Source organism: Papio anubis, chromosome 7, assembly GCF_008728515.1.
Source record: "Papio anubis isolate 15944 chromosome 7, Panubis1.0, whole genome shotgun sequence".
Classification (NCBI taxonomy): Eukaryota; Metazoa; Chordata; class Mammalia; order Primates; family Cercopithecidae; genus Papio; species Papio anubis.
Genome location: NC_044982.1, coordinates 67,286,712 through 67,309,844, shown reverse-complemented (window position 1 = coordinate 67,309,844; position 23,133 = coordinate 67,286,712). Strand labels below are relative to the sequence as shown.

At 40.2% G+C, this 23,133-nt stretch overlaps 1 protein-coding gene across 9 annotated transcripts in view; it reads left to right on the top strand.

The window, feature by feature from the left end:
- The first annotated feature begins 14,309 nt into the window (after nucleotides 1-14,309).
- Nucleotides 14,310-23,133, top strand: part of MIA2 (MIA SH3 domain ER export factor 2) — a 117,000-nt gene continuing 108,176 nt past the window's right edge. For 3 of the 9 annotated variants that reach the window (XM_031668154.1, XM_031668149.1, XM_031668150.1), the window contains exons 1-3: nucleotides 14,317-14,627; nucleotides 17,313-17,446; nucleotides 20,979-21,065. In XM_031668154.1, coding sequence (XP_031524014.1) covers nucleotides 14,513-14,627; nucleotides 17,313-17,446; nucleotides 20,979-21,065 — 336 coding nt within the window. In that variant the 5' untranslated portion in view covers nucleotides 14,317-14,512. Of the gene's footprint in view, nucleotides 14,628-17,312; nucleotides 17,447-20,978; nucleotides 21,066-23,133 lie in introns of all 9 variants that reach the window. The other 6 variants (XM_031668151.1, XM_031668152.1, XM_031668148.1 and 3 more) reach the window with 4 other exon arrangements.

Here is a 23,133-nt window from a genome sequence, read left to right as displayed (position 1 = left end):
GGTGGTGCACGCTTGTACTCCCAGCTACTTGGGGAGCTGAGACACGATAATTGCTTGAACCCGGGAGGTGGAGGTTGCAGTGAGCCAAGAACACGCCACTGTACTCCAGCCTGCACTGCAAAGCAAGACTCGGTCTCAAATAAATAAATAAGACTTTTAGGCTGCAAACAGAGGCTCACATCTGTAATTCCAGCACTTTGGGAGTCTGAGGTGGGTGGATCTCTTGAATCCAGGAGTTTGAGGCCAGTCTGGGTAACATGGTGAAACCCTTTCTCTGTCATAAAAATATGAAAATTAGCTGGGCGTGGTGGCACATGCCTGTAGTCCCAACTACTCAGGAGGCTGAAGTGAGAGGATCACTTGGGCACAGGAGGTGCAGGCTGCAATGAGCCAAGATTGCAAAACTGCACTACTGCCTGGGCAACAAAGCCAGACTCTGTCTCAAAAAAATAAAAAATAAATAAATAAAAGTAAAAGTAAAAAATAAATAAATAAATGGTTTTTTAGGAGTTGTTTAATTCTGGAACTCACAGGTAAATTTATCTTTAATTACTTTTTTTTTTTTTGAGGTAGCTTCTCATTCTGTTGCCCAGGCATGGAATGCAGTAGCACAATCATGGCTCACCACAGCCTTGACCTCCCAGGCTCAAGTGATCCTCCCACCTCAGCCTCCAAGTAGCTGGAACTACAGCCGTGTGCCACCACACATGGCTAATTTTTTATTTTTTGTAGGGATGGGGTCTTGCTATGTTGCCCAGGCTGGTCTCAAACTCCTGGGCTCAAACCATCTGGCCTGCCTCGGCCTCCCAAAGTGCTAGGATTACAGGCCTCAGCCACTGTCCAATTACTCATAATTGTTATAATTTGCAAAGTACATATGCCCATCATCCAACAAGTAAACAGTTCTTGAAATATATCTAATGCAAAAATATGGAAAGGGCTCATATGTCCTTGGGAGCTGGTGTGATGCTTCATAAATTCATATTAGAGAGGATCAATCAATTTTGTTATAGTTCTGTGAAGTAGTAGTTTAGTACTCTACCTCAAATGGAATACTTACAAATTCCAAACAAACAAAAACAAACAAAAGGACGGCTCTTTTCCTGTTTCTATTTATAATTTCAGGGTCTTAGCATTTTCCCAAAGAGAAAGTGCTTCTTTAACTAAATTTTGATTATCTCTAACTGCGCTCCCAGATTCTTCGGGGTAGCCACACTGTTAAATCAGAGCATTTCTGGATATTTTGGAAGCTTGAACAATAAAGGCAAATCTTCTGTGTTCTTTTTGCTTTGTTTATTGTTTTCATTGTTTCACATATTTATTCTTCAACCAATAAGAATTTTAACTATAAATCAAAGCTGACTCTATTACTGCAGCTTTCCATAGTCTATAAAGTATTTACACTATGACAAATTGATGAGTCTATTCTTTAAAAATTCTTTTAGAAATACATGAATATTACTACATATTATGTGGTGAAAAAAAAACCACACAAATAAAACTCATTTCTATATTTTTATCACCTGACTATAGTGATATCAAATAACATTTCATCTGGAATCCTAGGTTCATACCAATGCTACCAGGGCTTCAAAAACCAAACTTATACTTTTTTGAAGGGGAAGGTGGGAATAAAGGCTGTGAAGAATGATAATCAAACGGAAGTCATCTGTACAGTAATGAATTACTTGCCCAAGACTTTAGAGGGATATCTTCATACTTTGTCTTGCTGAGCTGAGTCGTGGAATCATGCACTTCACAGCTATATACTAGTGGCAATATCATGGTCTTCAGTTGTGATGTTGTTGTCGTTTTTTTTTTTTTTTGAGACAGTCTTCCTCTGTCGCCCAGGCTAGAGTGCAAGGCGCCATCTTGGCTCACTGAACCTTCCCCTTCCAGGTTAAAGCGATTTTCATGCTTCAGTCTCCTGAGTGGCTGGGACTGCAGGCATGCACCACCACGCCCAGCTAATTTTTTGTATTTTTAGTAGAGATAGGGTTTCACCATCTTGGCCAGGCTAGTCTCGAACTCCTGACCTCAGGTGATTTGCCTGCTTCGGTCTCCCAAAGTGCTGGGGTTACAGGACAGTTGTGCCGTTTCTAATAATGCACATGTTTAAAAACGTAAGAGCACTAATCACAAGGGCTTTTAATCCTGAAAGTACAAAATTTTTGCTCTGTGGCCTTTGGGAATGAGATCTTGAAAAAAAAGTATTGGAAGTTGTAATAGAATCAAACCTAGGCATAATATGTAATGGTTATAACATGAATTTTGACTTCTCTGATTATTTGCAGAAAATTTTAAGCCCTAGCCAATTTCCCTTGCTCCCAGGGATACTTTCAAGCTGATTCTTCTTGTCATCAGTTTGCATTTGTACAGAGAAATAAAAAATTCATTTTAATATGTTTAAGAAAAATGTTACTAGAAAAGTAATGACAGTTATTTCTCAGGATTTCATCTTATGTTCCAAATCCAAATATAAATTAATCAATTATTTTTATTGTTAATGAGGTTAACTGAGAGTTAATATTGATTTTATTTTAATAAAATAAAGTTAATATTGAAAATTGCTTTTCCAGTCGTAGAAGACTGCTAAATCCAGAGGGAAAACTTGTGTAGAAGAAAAAAATTATTAGGAATAGTAAAGTTAATATAATAGTGGAGACCATTTGGAGTCTCCTTCAGAGATATTAAAGTGAGTATCAGTGTTGAAGTGAATGAGAACATAATTAACAAGCTTTTAAATTTATATGTAGGAAGGGAATTTGTCATTCTTTTTTTTTTTTTTTGAGACGCAATCTTGCTCTGTCGCCCAGGCTGGAGTGCAGTGGCGTGCTCTCCGCTCACTGCAAGCTCCGCCTCCTGGGTTCACGCCATTCTCCTGCCTCAGCCTCCAGAGTAGCTGGGGCTACAGACACCCACCACCATGCTCGGCTAATTTTTTGTATTTTTAGTAGAGATGGGGTTTCACCATGTTAGCCAGGGTAGTCTCGATCTCCTGACCTCGTGATCCGCCCGTCTTGGCCTCCCAAAGTGCTGGGATTACAGGTGTGAGCCACCGCGCCCGGCCGGGAATTTGTCGTTCTTAAACCAACTACAATAATCACAATGTTCAGATAATTCCAGAAACTCCTGACATAGCCTGGCTTGTAAAGAGGAATTTCCAATCTCTTTTTCACCACATTGTAGGAGATGAAGAAACAAAGCATAATCCCACAGGACCCAGGAAGAAATCATAACTTGTGATATACAGTCAACTGCTCAGATTGACTGGCCAGGATGACATCATGGCATGGATCTCAACTAGCAGTCTTGCCCCATGAAAGTTTTCTAAGTCAGTAAAAATTGCCTTGGATCCTGATGATTTCGTATAAAGTAAAATATTACTTGGTGGAGGAAGCATACACTTAAGAAGGTTGTCTTGTGATATCTTGTTGTAATGAAAAATGTAGGCTCATACACATAAATGGTAAATAGTGTTTGAAAATATTTTGAGTCTTGAGGAAATGTGAAATAAATTCTTAGGTGATAGTAATAAAAGATGCTTGAGGCATTTGTTATGTGATTGCCTTTTATGTAGCTATTGTGAGATGAAGTTGTGGTTACTCCTGAGTGTAAAAGGATGGATGTGTTTAGTAATATAATCAGAGTGGGTTTGTGGAGTACATTTTTGTTGGTGGTCAAAGCCTTGGAAAGCATCTTCTCAAATGTTTTTTTGTTATCAGTAGTATCTTGTTAATCGGGAAGAGTTTGATGAATTAAAATATCATACACTCAAGACAAAAAACAATTAAAACTGAGAAATATTCTGTGTTGTTGCAATATAAGAAAGGAGATGAGAAAGCCTATTACCTCATTTAAAAATGATGTCATGCTTATATTTGAGGTTAGTCAGAGTGTACATTTTGTTGTTGCTTTTAAAACTAGGTAGGCTTGTTTCTAGTGGGTCATTGAGTGTTATCCTGTAGACATAGGTTTAATGGAAGATATTAATAACCATGAGTGCTTGAATAAGGGCACCGCCTGCTCAATCCACTCCATCTCCCTTCTCGTCTGCTCCATGAAGCCACCTGGGGAGGTGAGGCCAGTATTCACAGTCCAGAGCCCTGCTGTATCCTCCCACCTCATTCAGCCCTCACCGGATGCTGCAGAGACTGATTTGTTGTTCCTCCCTTCCTCACCTTCCTCTTCTCTCTTCTCTTCCTCACGCTCTTCTGTTCCCTACCCACTGCTATCACTGCTATCACTTCATGAGGAGAAGCCTAGTTGGAGGACAGTTAGGTAAAAGCAGACAGACAGTTACCTGCCAATGTATTAGGACCAGAATGAGTCATGGAAATTATTTTCATGAGAAATAACATTTTAAAAAGCAGTTACTTTGTTTTTAAAATTATTTTATCACATTTGAGGCTTCTAATAATTTGTTTTTATTTTGCATTTTTTTGCACCCTCAATGTCAGATACATGTGATTGATCTGATTCTTCACTAATGACAAAAAGCCAACGAGATACATCTATTTAAGCTTTCTCGCTTTTGAGCTGGTGGAAAGGCTCAAAGGTAACCTTTATTGGAGCATTATATTGCAAAGATGAAGAAACAAATAGATATTTATTTTGCTTTCAATGATCTTATATATTAAGTTTCTATTCTGCTAAAGGATTAATAAGCCTCATGAAGAGAATCAGCAAAATAAGAATTCTCCACATAATTCAGATACGTTTTCAAGTTAAATGTTAACTTTAAAATGACTTTGGGCCAGCCACGGTGGCTCACACCTGTAATCCCAGCACTTTGGGAGGCCAAGGCAGGTGGATCACTTGAGGTTAGGAGTTTGAGACCAGCCTGGCCAACATAGTGAAACCCCATCTCTACTGAAAATACAAAAATTAGCCAGGTGCAGTGGCCCATGCTTGTAATCCCAGCTATTTGGGAGGCTGAGGTGGGAGGATCACTTGAACCTGGGAGGTAGAGGCTGCAGATCATGCCATTGCACTCCAACCTGGGTGACAGAGTGCTCTGTCTCAAAAAAAAAAAAAAAAGGAAAAAATATTAAAGGAAATGACTTTCAGGCTGGGGCATGGTGGCTCAAGCCGGTAATTCCATCACTTTGGGAGGCTAAGGCAGGCGGATTGCCTGAGGTCAGAAGTTCAAGACCAGCCTGGCCAACATGGTGAAACTCCATCTCTACTAAAATAAAAATTATCCGGACATGGTGGCGTCCACCTGTAGTCTCAGCTACTCGGGAGGCTGAGGTAGGAGAATTGCTTGAACCCGAGAGGAGGAGGTTGCAGTGAGCTGAGATTGTGCCACTGTACTCCAGCCTGAGCGGCAGAGTGGGACTTTGCCTCAAAAAAAAAAAAAAATAATAATAATAATGACTTTGAACTGTTCTGTATGGTATAGTGGTAGTGGGCATACGACTATGCATTTGTCAAAACGCATAGAACTGTATACTTACACCACAAAGAGTTAATTTTACCATATGCAAATATAAAAAAAATCAACTAGAATGACAGGAGGACCCCAAGATGGAATGTACTTTGAAGCTACAAGAGGCTAAGTAGTTTGCCAAGACTTAGCATGAGTTCACTGGCAGAGGGGTTGTTTATTTCTACGTCCCAGGAAAGTCTGAAGAAGGGGGAGAGAGGAAAAAAAAAAAAGAAAAGGGAAAATAATAGTATCAGATCAAGGTTTTTTTAGGGTTTTTTTTTTGAGAGAGTTTCACTCTGTCACCGTGGCTGGAGTGCAGTGATGCAATCAGGGCTCACTGCAACCTCCGCCTCCCAGATTCAAACGATCCTCCCACCTCAGACTCCTGAGTAGCTGGGACTACAGGTAGGTGCCATCATGCCTGGCTAATTTTTATTTACTTTTTATGTTTTTTTTTTTTTTTTTTTGTAGAGACAGGGTATTGTTATGTTGCTTAGGCTGGTTTTGAACTCCGGGCTCAAGCATTCCTCCTGTCTCCCAAAGGGCTGGGATTACAGGCATTAGCCACCACGCCAGGCTTTCAAGGTATTTTTATTTTATACATCTTTGAAAGAAATTGATAAAATAAATAATCATAAAGAACTTATCTATTCGTTTTCATGTAGAAATTTTACGTAATACATGCTTTTAAAAATATAATTATTGGCCGGGCGCTGTGGCTCACGCCTGTAATCCCAACGCTTTGGTAGGCTGAGGCGGGAGGATCATGAGGTCACAAGTTCGAGACCAGCCTGGCCAAGATGGTGAAACCCCGTCTCTACTAAAAAAAAAAATACAAAAAAATTAGCTGGGCACATTGGTGGGCGCCTGTAATCCCAGCTACTTGGGAGGCTGAGGCAGGAGAATCACTTGAACCTGGGAGGCGGGGGTTGCAATGAGCTGAAATCACACCACTACACTCTAGCCTGGGTGACACAGCAAGACTCTGTCTCAAAAAAAAAATATATATATATATATTATATATATATATATTATATATATATATATAAATTATTTGGGGGAGGTGTAAATATTAAATTACTGACTTTTTTTTTTCTTAAAGAAACTTGGAAGCACGAGGTATCTAGTACTGTGGACACCAAAAAGGCAAGAGGGAGGATAGGGTACATAAAAGAGAAAGGGATGGCTACAGGGAATAAAGGAGGATGATTTGGGAGAGAATGGTGTAAGAGTATCTTACATTGGCACATCTGAGTTGTACTTTTTTTTTTTTTTGAGACGGAGTTTCACTCTTGTCATCCAGGTTGGAGTGTAATGGCGTGATCTCAGCTCACTGCAACCTCTGCCTCCCGAGTTTAAGCTCCTGCCTCAGCCTCCTGAGTAACTGGGATTGCAGGTGCGCACCACCATGCCTGATTCATTTTTGTGTTTTTAGTAGAGACGGGGTTTCGCCATGTTGGCGAAGTTGGTATTGAACTCCTGAGCTCAAGTGATCCGCCCACCTCGGCCTCCCAAAGTGCTGGGATTACAGGCATGAGCCACTGCACCCAGCCCATCTGAGTTCTTTATAGACATCTAGGGTATTGATGATTGGGAATTAGTAGGAATGTTAAATATTTCTAGGCTGTTGCTCATTAACCTATTTATATACAGAAATCTGTCCAACATCCTTGAAGTATTTGGGAATCCAAAGGCTTTTCATAGCTTTGCATGCTGGGTGTTTGGACTTTTACTGCTACTGCTACTATCAATCCAGTGACAAAGATTAATATGGGAAGAGCTAGATCTGATTGAAAAAAATTAATCAAAAGATATAATTGAATTTTTTTTTTAAATGAGAGAGAGAGCAGTTGAGCTACACAACTCAGTACAGAATTTCATTTAGTCATGAGGCATGACTTCTTGAAAAGGAATGACTTCATTTATTTATTCATGTATGTATTCATTCATTCAGTAAAAAGCTATTGAGTGATATATTTATTAATTTTTTTTTTTTTTTGAGACAGAGTTTTGCTCTTATTGCCCAGGTTAGAGTGCAGTGGCGCAATCTCGGCTCACTGCAACCTCCGCCTTCCGGTTTCAAGCAATTCTCCTGCCTCAGCCTCCCAAGTTGCTGGGATTAAAGGTGCCACCATGTCCAGCTAATTTTTTTGTATTTTTAGTGGAGATAGGGTTTCACAATGTTGGTCAGGCTCGTCTTGAACTGCTGACCTTGTGATCCACCTGGCTCAGCCTCCCAAAGTGCTGGGATTACAGGTGTGAGCCACTACGCCTGGCTCTATTTATTAAGTAATTTAACCTAAGAACCTAAGACACCTAAAGAATAAGTAGGAGTTACCAAAGCAAAAAAAGAACGTTATATGATAAAAACACAAATCATATTGCTCTCTTCCTTAAAACTTCCTATGGCTTCCCATTGTACTTAGAAAAAAACTCACACTCCACACTTCCACAGCAAAAAGACCCTGCATGATTGTGTTCCTCGTGTCTGTGCCTCTTGCTTCATCTCCTACTACTCTTCACTTGCCTTGATGTTTCTTGAATATATAGGCCAAGTTCATTTCTACCTTAAGACAGAGTTGCCCATGCTGGAGTGCAGTGAAGCAATCTCAGCTCAGTGCAACCTCTGCCTCCCAGATTCAAGTGATTCTCCTGCCTCAGCCTCCTGAGTAGCTGGGTTTACAGGCACATGCTCCATGCCCAGCTACTTTTTGTATTTTTTGTATTTTTTTTTTTTTTTTTTAATAGAGACGAGGTTTCACCATGTTGGCCAGTCTGGTCTCAAACTCCTGACTTCAGATAATCTGCCTGCCTCAGTCTCCCAAAGTGCTAGGATTACAGGCGTGAGCCACCGCGCCTGGCCAAGGCCATTTTTTTCTGACATACTCTAATGCATTTGTATGCCTTCTTTATTTTTGTCTTTAAATCCGGGGTAATGAAGCTTCAGACAATGAAGTATAACCTCCTCATTAATTCTTTCCTCTGCACAGTAATTCTGTCTCCCCAGTCCCCCGGTCTTAAGTCAAATGTCACTCCAGCGATGCCTTCCGAGACAACCTTATCTAAGTAGACATTTTTCTCCATAATAACTTATCACTACCTGAAGTTATCTCGTTTATTTGTTTACTTGTTCTTGTCTGCCTCCTTTCATAAGCATGCAAGGTCTATGAGAGCTGGAACTTTGTCCTGTTCATTCCTATATCTCCAGTCCCTAGAAGAATGCCTGACACATCATAGGTATTCAATAAATAATACCTATCTTAGAAGGTGAGATTTGTATGCGAGATATTAAGCTCACTTGTTCAAAGTTGGTGCTCAACAAACTTTAATTTTCTTTCCTGCCTCTTGATGAGAGTAATCAGTTTGGTTCCCTGATGAGCAAAAATCACACACATATCTTGGATGTAAAGAATGCTGCATACTATTATTCTGAAACAACTTGTAAAGGAATAATGACAGTGTGTGGGGGTATTCTCTTTTTGCTCCCCCTAATCCACTCTTAATTCTGCCATTCTGCTCAGTGTCCCTGGAACACAGACCTTTAGGACTGCTTCAATGGGTTCCATCATTTGCTGGCATTTGGCTGGGTTTGGCAAGTGGGAGGCTGCATCAGGAGGTCAGAAGGTGGGAGCAGGGTGAGGTTATCTTGACTGAGTTCCTTTACTGAAGACTTCAAGTTCCTGTTCGGCCGTCCTCTCCTAAGCTCTCTCCAGTCAGTGGTCACATTCCTGCCTACCTGGGTATGTTACGTCCTTTGTTGGTTTCCCTTAACCCTGTCCCCACCTTTGTTAATAGTCCTTTTATTAAATTCTCCTAAATCATTGAGGAGTGCTATCCCCTTAAAATTGAATGTCCATCTGTTCCCTGGTAAAATTCTTATTGATACAGACAGAATGGGAAAGAGTGGGAGAATTACAATGTGGTCTTCAACAATGCAAAACAACAAACATAAGAAAAGCCATTGGCCAGGCATGGTGGCTCATGACTGTAATCCCAGTGCTTTGGGAGGCCTAGGTGGGCGGATAACCTGAGGTCAGGAGACCGAAACCAGCCTAGCCAACATGGCGAAAACCCGTCTCTACTAAAAAAATACGAAAATTAGCAAGACTCTGTATCAAAACCAAACAAACAAACAAAACAACAACAACAACAAAAAGGCAAGCCATAGAGTGACTAGCACAGATGATGCGTCAAGTCAAAATGTGCATGTTCTGTCATCTCCTCTTTTTGTGCCTGTGAATCACCAGCTTCTGAGGTTAGGTCCTCTAGAAGCAGATGCTGAGATAGAGTTTGGGGTTCAAAGGATCAAACCTATGAAAGGAAGTGGCAGATAGCAGGATTGGGCAGAGTGAGAAATCAAATTGCAGTGCAGGCCCTACAAAGACTCAGTCAACCCAACAGGAAGCTCTGGGTGAGAAATGCCCATCAGGTTGTCCCACATGAGGCTGAAATGACTCTGCCTTTGTACTCTCTTGTTTATTCACTAGATTCACTAGATCACCCAGGAAGGGGTGATCTTGGGTAAGGGCATAGGCCAAATGATCCTGAAATGCAGGCTCTATTAGATTTTGTTTGAAGAATATGAAAATCTTAGCTCTGAGAGAGCAGGCTTCCTACTGATCATTGATTTTGGAAAACAAACTTCCTTTACTTAGGACCTTGAAAGCAAAAGTCCTTCCTTCACTTTAGCTTGCTTAGGAGCTGGGTATTTGTCTCTGCAGGCGCTGGTATAGGTCTCTGCAGCTGAGGCAGGCCCTGACACAGCTGCCAGTGGAGGCTGTTTATTAACTGTACTCCCTGTAGGTGGGCAGAAAGTACTATCTTGGAGAGGGGATGTGGAGGGCCATCTCCACGCCTTCCCCACAAGACTAAAATCTTAATCTCTCCTGGGTCTTATCTCTCACTGCACACACATCATACCATGGGAACTCTTTCCAAAGGCTCTATCCTCATCCACAGTAAAATCCCTCTAGATTAATCAGTTCTCGTCATCCCAAGTACCTTCTAATTAAGTTTCCCTGTCTTATAAGTTGCCAGAGTAACAGGCAGGTGTTGAAGAAAATATGTTCCCACTTTAGGAAACCTGAGATACTAAGAGAGAAGACTGTACTATATAGTATCAGAAATAACATCACCAAGCAGTAGAAGGACAGCATTCATGATTCTGTCTTTATATTCTCATGGAAAGGGTTGCTCTGTGATTCTATCTCTAGGTACTGAACATGTGTGGCTTTGAGGGTTCATTTTATTATTATTATTATTATTTTTGAGACAGAGTCTTGCTCTGTCACCCAGGCTGGAGTGCAGTGACACAGTCATAACTCACTGCAGTTTTGAACTGCTGGATTCAAGAGATCCTCCTGCCTTAGTCTCCCAGGTAGCTAGGACTACAGCATGTGCCACTATGTCTGGCTCATTTAATCTGTCTTTTTTCGTAGAGATGTGGTCTCCCTATGTTGCTCAGGCTGCCCAGGCTGGTCTTGAACTCCTGGGCTCAAGTGATTCTCCTGCCTTGGCTTCTCAAAGTGCTGGGGTTACAGGAATGAGCTGCCATGGCTGGCTGATGATTCATTCTTTAGCATTATGCAATAAGTACTCTTACTCCCCATATGGTTTGTGAAGAATAGTATAGGCCTTCCAAATCAGTATTCCTGGCTGAGTTGTGTTACCATGACACCTTCCTCAGTTTTTAACATTTAGCATTACATTTGATGAATTTGATATATTCTGCAAAATGCATCAGCAATTAGATAATATCTGGCTAAGTTAATATGACTATTTTTTACAGTGAAAGTCACACTTTGGTTTCTTTTAACCAAATGCTCTTTTCCCTTTCATGTGCCATCTCCTCATCCAGCTTTGTTAGAGGCAGTTCATCAACATTGTGCTAATACATTTTCAGATATCTGTTAAATTATAACTTAAATAATGATCTGAACATAAAATGAGATAATCTGAGTGCATTAAGTAGCAAGAGTGTGGGAGCATTTCTAGTAGGAGCAAATCTCTCCAGACCAGCATCTTAGGCAAAAATTTTTCTCAACTCAAATCTCCCTCAGGCCAATCAATACCAAATTTAGATTTTGCTGGGCTCTTGCTGTTGTTAACTTAGAACATGATTAAGTCAATTACTTCTGAATTTATCTATAAATTCTTTATATTATCTTTAATATTTAATACAAAAACAAGGAGAGTTAAACTACATTAATTACTAAATGTTCTTGATTTAATACTGGATTTGGTAATATGCAAATAACTCTGCAAATATGCAATATTACAAAATATGCAAATAACCCTGAGCTACATTTTGATGCTGAAGAGCCGATCCTTCTTTAAATGTCTTTAACAACACAGCTTGTAGATTTGCAAAGGTACTTAAGAAACTAACCTACATCTTTTTTTTTTTGTTTTTTTTTTTTTTTTTTTTGAGACGGAGTCTCGCTCTGTCACCCAGGCTGGACTGCAGTGGCCGGATCTCAGCTCACTGCAAGCTCCGCCTCCCGGGTTCACGCCATTCTCCGGCCTCAGCCTCCCGAGTAGCTGGGACTACAGGCGCCCGCCACCTCGCCCAGCTAGTTTTTTGTATTTCTTAATAGAGACGGGGTTTCACCGTGTTAGCCAGGATGGTCTCGATCTCCTGACCTCGTGATCCGCCCGTCTCGGCCTCCCAAAGTGCTGGGATTACAGGCTTGAGCCACCGCGCCCGGCCCACCTACATCTTTTTTTAAAAAATAGAGACAGGGTCTCACTCTGTCACCCATTGTGACAATAGCTCACTGCAGCCTCAAACTCCTGGGGTCAAGCAATCCTCCCGCTTCAGTCTCCCAAAGTGTTGGGATTACAGGTGTGAGGCACCTGACCTAACCTACACCTTTTTGTATGTGTTTGCATACAACTATGCAGTGCTCCGTTGCGATCCAAATGATCCTGAAATGCATGCTCTATCAGATTCTTTTAAAGGATATAAAAATCTTAGCTCTGAGAGAGTGGGCTTACTACTGATCATTGTTTTTGGAAAACAAAGCAACAAACAAACTTCCTTTACTTAGGATCTTGAAAGCAAAAGTCCTGCCTTTACTTTAGCTTGCTCAGGGGCTAGGTATTTGTCCTATTTGTGTCAGGCACTAGAGGGGAGCGTGACATCATACAAGTGCTGGGTTCTGACCTGAGAATCAGAAGACCAACTGTATGCCCACTGGTATGTCCAAATACAGTGAAAAAGTACAGCAAAGGAGGGCTTAGACAAATATTTTCCAAAGAATGAAATTGGACAACCGTGGTTTCTGAAAATCAACGGAGACCTGGAGTTTTTACCCAAAAATTTCCAATGTGGGATTTTGATCCTTTTTGAGTGACAATAACCTTCAAATGACTGGATTTTCATAGCTTTGTTATTTATTTATTTATTTTTCATTATTATTATTTTTTTGAGATGGACTCTCTTTCTGTTTCGCAGGCTAGAGTGCAGTGGCGCAATCTCAGCTCACTGTAACCTTTGCCTCCTGGGCTCAAGTGATTTTCCTATCTCAGCCTCCCAAGTAGCTGGGATTACAAGTGCCTGCCACAACACCTGGCTGATTTTTGTATTTTTAGTAGAGATGGGGTTTTACCATGTTGGCCAGGCTGGTCTTGAACTCCTGACCTCAGATGATCCTCCAGGCTTGGTTTTCCAAAGTGCTGGGATTACAGGTATGAGCCACTGGGCCCGGCTGATTTATTTTATTTTAAAGTAATACATGGGCCAGATGTGGTGACTCATGCTTGTAATCCCAGCACTTTGGGAGGCTGAAGCAGGAAGATCACTCGAGTCCAGGAATTCAAGATCAGCCTGGCCAACACTGCGAGACCTCATCTCTACTAAAAATAAAATATTAGCCAGCTGTGTCCTGCATGCCTGTGGTCCAGCTACTCAGGAAGGAGAGGTGGGAGGATTGCTTAAGCCCGGGAGGCTGGCCTGGGCTAGAGTAAGACTCTGTCTCAAAAACAAAACCAAACCAAAAAAGATATATGCTTTCTTTTTAAAAAAATAAAGCCAAACAATATAGAAAAAGTCAAACAATATAGGAAACTACAAAGAAGAAAATACCACCGGAAATCACACTATATACTTCCACTATGTGGGGAGCACTTATTCAGGTATCTTTCTTTCATTCTCTGTCCACTTACAGAAATACGCATACAGTTTTTGAAACATGGAGTAATACTCTACCTGCTGTTTCTGGAGTAGTATTGTTGCAGACAGAGTGACATCTTTACACGGCAGATGACTTGATTCTTGGTGGTAAAGCAAGTGGTTGGTTATAAGTATGGGGTCTCATCGTACCTAGGTTAACATTGCTTTTCCATTCACTACGTGCCATTGAGTGAGTGATTTAACCCATCTCTCTGTGCCTCAGTTTCCTTATATACAAAAGTGGGGATGATAATATTACCTACGTCAGAGAGTTGGTGTGAAGGTTAAATCAGATCAGATATTTAAGTACTTACTTGAGAGAGTACCTGGAACATAGTAAGTACTTACTACATTTTAACTATTGTTCTTAACTAAATAAGTTTTAACTGCATAGTAACAACAAGGGGTTTTTAAATATACAAGTGGAATCTTTTTAAAAATACTTTTCACCATGATATTTCAAAGCCATTCTTTTAACATAAATTATTACTCTTTTTGCACACACTATGTACATTATCCACTGAAATTAGTATTTGCAGGTAACTACGCTTTTGTGGAGACCTACTTAAAAACTGTCTTGTTGAACACAAGGTACCTTTAAGTGAGACAGTTTTACAAGGGCTTCCTTTATAAGACATTAGTCCAACTAAAAATCCTTGTTAATTATTAAACCCTTAGGTGTTACAGGAATACCTGACACTGCAGATTGGAAACAGACAGTGTTTGTCTTTCAAGTTAAACCAACAAGTCGGTAGAAAAATGTAGTTATCAAGAAATTTTTAAAACTTCAACCCTTTTTCTCTTATATTTAGTAAAGAGAGTAAAATATCTCCTGTTTTGGCTGACATCTCTACAACCTGAACAATTGGCTTAAACCTCACTTGGGATTCCTGGTTGCTTGTTTTAGCATGGAGAAACTTGGCGTCCACAGAATCTTTCTTCTGGCTATTTCTCTGACAAAGTGTCTGGAAAGTACAAAACTGCTGGCAGACCTGAAAAAATGTGGTGACTTGGAATGTGAAAGTAAGTTTGCTTCCCCCGCTTCTTCTCCTCCTAAACTGGGGCTCTGAAATGACATAAAATCTTATTGTGGTCATGCATGATAAAAATGAGTACTGGTATCATTGAGAAATATTTGCATTATGAAGCATAGCTTGGTGTAAAAAAGAAATGTTGGAAGCAAAGCATTTTGTGATAGTATTTAATACAAATATACAAACAGCAAAAATCAGTCTGCTATAGAAATATATCAGAAGTTAAAATGATATTAATTCATACCTCAAAAACAAACTAATCAGCCCTTTTACTATTTTTAAAGATAAATCTGGGAGTCTCTGAGCCTATTCTGGCTCAGAAGGCTGCCCCATTAAAAAAAAAAAAAGGATAAATCTAATTGATTCATATAAAAAAAGACATCAGGCTAATTTGATAGTCCTTTATTTACGAAAGCCTTTTACTTTTTAGTTTCTGTTTCACACATAGAACTTTCTGATTCTCATGACGTTCCTAAAAAGTGTTCTTATTTCAAACCATCATGATTTATTCTTCTAAACTTTATCAAATGTTAATCATTTCTGTGTTATTTATTATGTAAAAATACTGAAACCAGGGTTAGAATATAAATTTTTTATTTATATCATTGAATATAAAGCTTTTTTTTTTTTTTACTGTAAATGGAAATTAATTTCCATTCTATTAAGAACTAATTTTCTGTTATTCTATGGTGCAAAATAAATTATATCCCAATATATTAGAGTTGCTTTAAATAAGTTATTTTTCCTTTTGTTTTTATGTTATAATAAATATGTACTTTTTCTCTCGCAGCAAAATCAAGAGTTGCTTTAAATAAATTCTACCTTTTTGTTCTTTTTTTCTGAGATGGAGTCTTGCTCTGTCGCCCAGGCTGGAGTGCAATGGCACGATCTCGACTCACTGCAACCTCCGCCTCACAAGTTCTCCTGTCTCAGCCTCCAGGTGCACAACACCACACCCGGCTAATTTTTTGTATTGTAGTAGAGACGGGATTTCACTGTGTTGCCCAGCCTGAGCTCAGGGAATCCACCCGCCTCAGCCTCCCAAAGTGCTAGGATTACAGGCATGAGCCACTGCGCCTGGCTGTGAGAATTACTTCTAATTTGTAACATGAAAATTAAAAATGGAAAACATTATTAGTATAAACATAAATAATTTATAAGTAATAATTTTGAGTAAACATTCTTCCTTAACTTTTTGGACATACAACGTAATATGTAGAGAAGTTTGCTAGATGATGTTTTATTGTCATAATAATCTTTTGGCTGGGTGTGGTGGCTTGCACCTCTAATCCCAGCACTTTGAGAGGCTGAAGTGAGAGGATCACTTGAGTCCAGGAGTTTGAGACCAGCCTGGGCAACATAGTGAGACCTCATCTCTACAAAAAATCAAAAAAGTTAGCTGAGCATGGTGGCACAAGCTATAGTCCCAGCTACTAGGGAGACTGAGGGTGGAGGATGGCTTAAACCTGGGAAGTGGAGGCTGCAGTCAGCTATCATTATGCCACTGCACTCTAGCATAGGCAACAGAACAAGACCCTGCCTCAAAAAAATATATATAAAGAAAAAAAAAGTCTTTCTTTCCCTCTTTATATTACAACATCATTTTAGTTTTCTTAAGGCCAGACATAGAACCTGAAAAGGGAACATTCAAATTTATAGAAATTTATGATGTTATTTTAACTTTAATTGCATGACAATAAAAATATCTTGTTTTACACATGTCAGTATAATTATAATAGATAATATGGTGTGTATATTACTTCATGTGTTGAACTGCTGAATCTGGCATATGTGGCTGTGATTCGTTCATAGTTATTGAGGGCCTACTACATGTTGGGTTGGATGGGGGGCAGGTGCTATGCATCTAAGGAGAATAAAATGAGATGTAAGATAAGTTTCTTCCCCTTCAGAAAATTTAATTTTAGTGAACGATGACAAGACAGGTTAAATGAAACAGTAAATAGTGATGCAGCCTAGTAAGGATAATAGGTAATATTAAAGTTCAGAGAAAGGGCAATCGGAGTAGGTTGGAATAATCAGGCTGCCTCACAGAGGAAGCTGGGCATGACTTAAGCATGAAGGGGCAAACAGGTGTCTAGACTGGGGAAAGGACAGAAAGAAAAGCTCAGAATAAGGAAGGAGATTTTGCAGTGAGAAGAACCTCAGGGCAAATCGGGCTCCACTGGGGTTGTGTGACCAATTCTCTGAGCCTTCACTAAAGACTCATTTGTTAGACTGAGATGAAATTATTTACCTCATAGGTCTGTTTTGAGGATTTAATAAAATAAAAAGATGAGAGCAATTATCATAATGCCTAGAATATGATAAGTGCCAGGAAGAAAACTGATTACCTTTTTTCCTTTCCTACAGACTAGAGAATGATGATGATACGTTCCAGGGACAATGGATAAACAAGCTTGAGTGTAGCCAAGTCTGTGTGAAGGGATAGGAGGAGGTCCTTTCAAAGAGAGAAAGGGGACCAGGTTATGGACAGCCTTGGATACCAGGCCCAAAGGCTTAGACTCTCTAAGGCTACGTAGGTTTTTGAGGCCATAAATGATATAAAGATATTAGCATTTGGAAACATATAGGATGGATTGAAAGAGAGCAAGATGAAAGGGGAGAAATAACATTTTAATTTAATGTGGTGTTTTTCTTTACATGTTTTACATAGCTTTAATAAGCAGAGTCTCAGCCATGAGAGATTACAGAGGACCTGACTGCAGATACCTGAACTTCACTAAGGGAGAAGAGATATCTGTTTTTGTTAAACTTGCAGGAGAAAGGGAAGATTTGTGGGCAGGAAGTGTAAGTAACTACTTTTAAAAATTGAATGCAGAATAAATGACCAACTTGCACAAGGATTCCTTTTCTTTTCTTTTCTTTTCTTTCTTTTTGTTTTGTTTTCTTTGGAAACAGGAAACTGGGCCTGACTCTGTTGCCCAGGCTGGAGTGCAGTGGTGTGATCACAGCTCACTACAACTTCCAACCTCCATGTCCTGAGTTCAAGCCATCCTCCCACCTCAGCCTCCTGAGTAGCTGGGACTACAGGTGTGTGTCACCATGTCCGGCTAATTTTTGTATTCTTGGTAGAGACAGCGTTTCACTCTGTTGCCCAGGCTAGTCACGAACTCTTGAGCTAAAGTAATCTGTCTGCCTCACCCTCCCAAAGTTCCAGGATTACAGGTGTGAGCCACCGCACCCAGCTAAGGATACCTGCTTTTCATCTTTAAAGAAATGTTAAGAATTTCAAAACACAGTATATATATTAAAAACCCTTAACATATTTAAACAAACAAAAAATGGTCGTGTTTAGTGGGAGTTCCAATATTTCTATAAAAGAGGCTTTTTGGGAAGGCAGTATAGTTGGGATGGAGGGCTAAGAGAATGCCTTGAATTCTTGAATTTATTTTTACACAGCATGCATCATTTTTAAAATTAGATTTTTATATTTATTTGGAGGGACTTTATATTATGGGATGGCTAGGCAACCCCAGTCATTTCTTGGTGCTGCCAAAGGTCAAGGTTTTTTTTTTTCGTTTTTTTTTTTGTTGTTTGTTTGTTTTTTGAGACAAAGTCTCGTTCTTGTTGCCCGGGCTGGAGTGCAGTGGTGCAATCTCTGCTCACTGCAACCTCCGCCTCCCGGGTTCAAGCAATTCTCCTGCCTCAGCCTCCTGAGTAGCTGGGATTACAGGCGCATGCCACCACGCCTGGCTAATTTTTGTATTTTTAGTAGAGATGGGGTTTCACCATGTTGGTCAGGCTGGTCTCAAACTCCTGACCTCAGGTGATGCACCTGCCTTGGCATCCCAAAGAGCTGGGATTACAGGCGTGAGCCACTGCACCCCGCCAATGGTCAAGTTGTAAAGAGACTGCAAAGTTTTAGTTAATCAGATTAAAAGACATTTCTTTCTGAGCAAATGAAGGGCTGGGTTGTTATTGAAGAGATCCCCAGAAAGGTTGGTAGCGTAGGTGTATAAGTTGCCCGGGCTGGAGTGCAGTGGTGCGATTTCAGCTCACTGCAACCTCTGCTTCCCGGGTTCAAGCGATTCTCCTGCCTCAGCTTCCTGAGTAGCTGGGATTACAGGTGCCTGCCACCACGCCCGACTAATTTTTGTATTTTTAGTAGTGGCGGGGTTTCATCATGTTGGCCAGGCTGGTCTGGAACTCCTGACCTCAGGTGATCCACCTGTCTTGGCCTCCCAAAGGGCTGGGATTACAGGCGTGAGCCACCGCACCTGGCCCTACATGTGTAAGTTTTTTATAGAAAAAAATAACAGCTCAGGTCAGGTGCGGTGGCTCACACTTGTAATATCAGCACTTTGGGTGGGCGGATCGCTTGAGGCCGGGAGTTTGAGACCAGCCTGGACAACATGGCGAAACCTCATCTCTACTAAAAATATAAAAATTAGCTGCGTGTAGTAGTGCATGCCTGTAAACCCAGCTACTTGAGAGGCTAAAGTGGGAGGATCGCTTGAGCCCGGACGTAGAGGCTGCAGTGAACCGTGATTGCACCACTGCACTCCAGCCTGGGTTACAAAGTGAGACCCTGTCTCAAAAAAAAAACCAAAAAACAAAAAAATAAAAACAAACAAAAACAAAAAAATAAAAAAGACAACCCAGCTGAGAGAGCCTTTTATTTGGCCCAAAGCTTTAGTATGCTGACGTTTCTAGAAGGTTAAATAATCTCTGAATATATAACATGGGAAATTCAATGATTAATACTTTCCATTGAAAAAAGGTTTCTCTTTGATTGTATCATTATGGTTTATAATGCAAAGGTGCTATGATAAGTACTTTTACTCCCAAGCTGAACAAACATGATAGACTTGATACATATATCACTTCCATATTACATATGCACCAGACCTCTTCTTTTGTATAGCCCCTGTGGTCACTGTTTGAAGGAGCAGATTTTATTTAAAAATTCTCCTTTACCATCAGGGGCTATAGGACTGGACTTCTAGTTGTCACTGGCCAGAATTGCTTGTCTGGCCTCTGCAGTTCCCAACTTGCCCTACTGCTTCTGGTGCCTTTAAAATGCCAATCTAAGGCCAGGCGTGGTGGCTCATGCCTGTAATCCCAGTGCTTTGGGAAGCTGAAGCAGGAGGAACACTTGAGGCCAAGAGTTTGAGACCAGCCTGGGAAGCATAGCAAGAATACACACACACACACACAACATACACACACAAATTAGTGGGGTGTTTACATGTCTGTAGTCCTAGCTACTTCAGAGGCTGAGGGAGGCTGAGGCAGGAGGACAGCTTGAACCCAGGAGTTAGAGGTTACAGTGAGCTATGATTGCACTGCTGCACTCCAGGCTGGGCAACAGAGCAAGACTCTGTCTCTATTAAAAAATGAAAACGAAAAAACAATCTATGTCTTGAATTCATTGGAGGCATCCAATGCAGCCGTACAAAAAGTGGCATCTTAGATGTCACAAAAGTCAAAGAAAGCATTCTTTTTTATTTACTATATGTGAACATAATGGTTCCACATAAAAGCAATGTTTAATGTATGGAGCCAGGGCGAAGTTTTAGGCACATTTACTTTTGTGCATTTGATGTTTAGTTCATGCAGTTAGCTGTTTAAGAAACCACACTGTGGACCCACAGGCTGTCAGTTTCCAAAAAGTTACAGCTATGGAGAGCTGGACAAATCACAGTTGAGGTACAAAGGTGCTGGAGTACAGGACCAAAAGAAATATGTTCTTTAAAACTTTAACAGGGTTAGGAAATGGGCTGAGGGTGGCTGTGTAAAACATTCACCCTTGGGGGACAATCTGCCTTGTTTGAACTGGGTTAAGAGGATCTCTGTTATTAAGGTAGCCCCAGAAAAGTAGAATGGAACCAAATCCTCCCTGTAGGAATTGTAGACCTTTACTATCTTGATGAATCCATTTGTGGCCCTTCAGAGTTTAAACCGCCTGTCTGATTTTAACATCCTGAAAACATTGAATATGTCACTACTCCATCTAGCTTGGCTACCGCCACCATTGCCTTGCCTTTTGATATCCCAGGTCTACTCGTGTAAATCTGCAGTTGACCTGGACAGGAAAGGTTGTTAAAGAACAGAAAAAGGAATAAAATGAGTAAGTGGAACAGGTTTCTTTCTGAAGTTTGAAACAGCGACATTTTACCATTTGGCTCTTTGTTCCTTAAATAAATGCTCTTCTTTTGAATAACAAAATATGATTTTACTCTCTTTTATATGGAAATTGATTGTCAATGTTTGCGATTTGGAGTAGATGAAAGCCAAGGACATGGGACAAAATTAGGTTCAATAATTATTATTGCTTTGATCATTCTTCCTCGATGGTCTTTGTTCTTCATTTTGACAGAAAGGAAAAGAGTTTGGATATTTTCCCAGAGATGCGGTCCAGATTGAAGAGGTGTTCATATCTGAGGAAATTCAAATGTCAACTAAAGTGAGTAAACTCATTCTCAGTTGTTAATTGAATTTAAAATTTCTTGGTTAAAACAGTTTTCCCCAGTATCAGTGCCTATTGATTATGTACCTTTTATAGTGAATGCATGAAATAGTTGACCTGAGAACTTGCTCTAGGAATAGCTTGAGCTTGAATAAAATTAAGTAAGACAAATTTGGTGACAGTAAAAGATTTTGCTTTCTGAAAAATTAACAGACAGGCAGTAGAGTGTAGTTGTTAAGAGCATGGATTCTGGAGATGGACTGAGTTCAAAGTCTGACTCAACCACTTACAAGCTATGTGGCCTGGTATGCCTCAATTTCCTTATCTGTAAAGTGGAGGTGCTGAGTATAATACAGTGCTACTTCACATATATTGAAGAATAAATGAGTATATGTAAAGTACATAGAAGAGCACTAAGTGCTCAGTAAGTGTTAGATATTATTACTAATGCTATTGTCTTACTAAGATAAAAGTTTATTTTCCACCACACTCGTTAGTCTCATATCTGCACATCCTCTTTTGCTGTTGGAGTTTTTCATGAGCATGATAATGTTGGGCTTCAAGGGAATCAGGAGGTGACTTTTCAATTAATAAACTTGTTTAGCCCATTTAATTCAGATTCTAGCTTAAGCCAATTTACCTTAAATGAGGTCAGTGAGAAGGGAGTCTATCTAGTTAAACAAACTGCCTATTTTCTGGCTCTTTCCCATCACAAACTCTGGGATTAGCTATTTACTATATAATAATTGGTCCTGTCAGTTCTATTTCTAAAATATATCTGGAGTATATTGTCTTCTCTTCAATTCCATTTTCACTATCGCCCTAATTCAAGGCACCATCATCTCTTGGCTGGAACGCAGTGGTACAATCAAACTGTACTACAGCCCAGAATTCCTGGGGCTCAAGCAATCCTCCCGTCTCAGCCTCACCAATGGTTGGGATTACAGGTGTGCCACCACAAGCAGCTTCATCTATTGATTAGAATACTACAATAGCCTTCTAACTATACTCTTTGTCTATACTTTTGCCCTCTTTCAATCCATTCTCCAAACAATAATAAATCTTGTAAAAACAAAAAATCAGATTATGTCATTCCTTTAAAGCCCTTTAGTGGCTTTTCACTGGACCTGGAATAAAACCCAGACTTCTTACCCTGGCTTCACAGTCCCACATGATCTGCTCTTGCCTCCCTTGCTGACCCTGTCTCTGGTGCCATTCTCCCGTCACTCACCACGCTCGTGGCCAATCTGGACTTTTAACTGTTCTTAGAACATGCCAAGCTCTTTTGCAGCCCGGGGACCCAAACAGGCTATTTCTTCTGGTTGGAATGCTTTCCCCAAACACTTCACTTGGCTAGTTTTTTCTTATCCTTTAGGCCTGAGATTAAACATCAGTGCCTCCTAGGAAACTTTTGGAAGCAAAAGATATGTTTCAATATCTGGATTGTGGTGATGGTAACACAAGTGTATACATTTGTTCAAATGTGTACATTCATTATATGCAGTTTATGTATACCAATTATACCTCCATAAAACTGAAATGAAAGTATGTTGAGTTTGAAAATTAAAAATAAAAACCAGTGCCTTGGAGAGGCCTTCCATGATGATTCTAAAGGAATTGTTGCTTCTTAATCACAGTTTTCTATTTATTTTCTTCATAGCACTTATTGCAATTCTTTTTTTCTTTCTTTCTTTTTTTTTTTTTGAGGTGGAGTTTCGCCTCTTATTGCCCAGGCTGGAGTACAATGGCACAATCTCTGTTCACTGCAACCTCCATCTCCTGGGTTCAAGTGATTCTCCTGACTCAGCCTTCCAAGTAGCTGGGATTACAGGGGCCTGCCACCACGCCCGGCTAATTTTTGTATTTTTAGTAGAGACGGGGGTTTCACCACGTTGGTCAGGCTGGTCTCGAACTCCTGACCTCAAGTGATCCATTCGTCTTGGCCTCCCAAAGTGCTGGAACTACAGGTGTGAGCCACTGCACCCGTCCTCATTTATTGCAATTTACAATTAGTTTTTTCTATTGTTTACTGCAGAATCCCAGGACCTAGCACAGTGCCATGCAC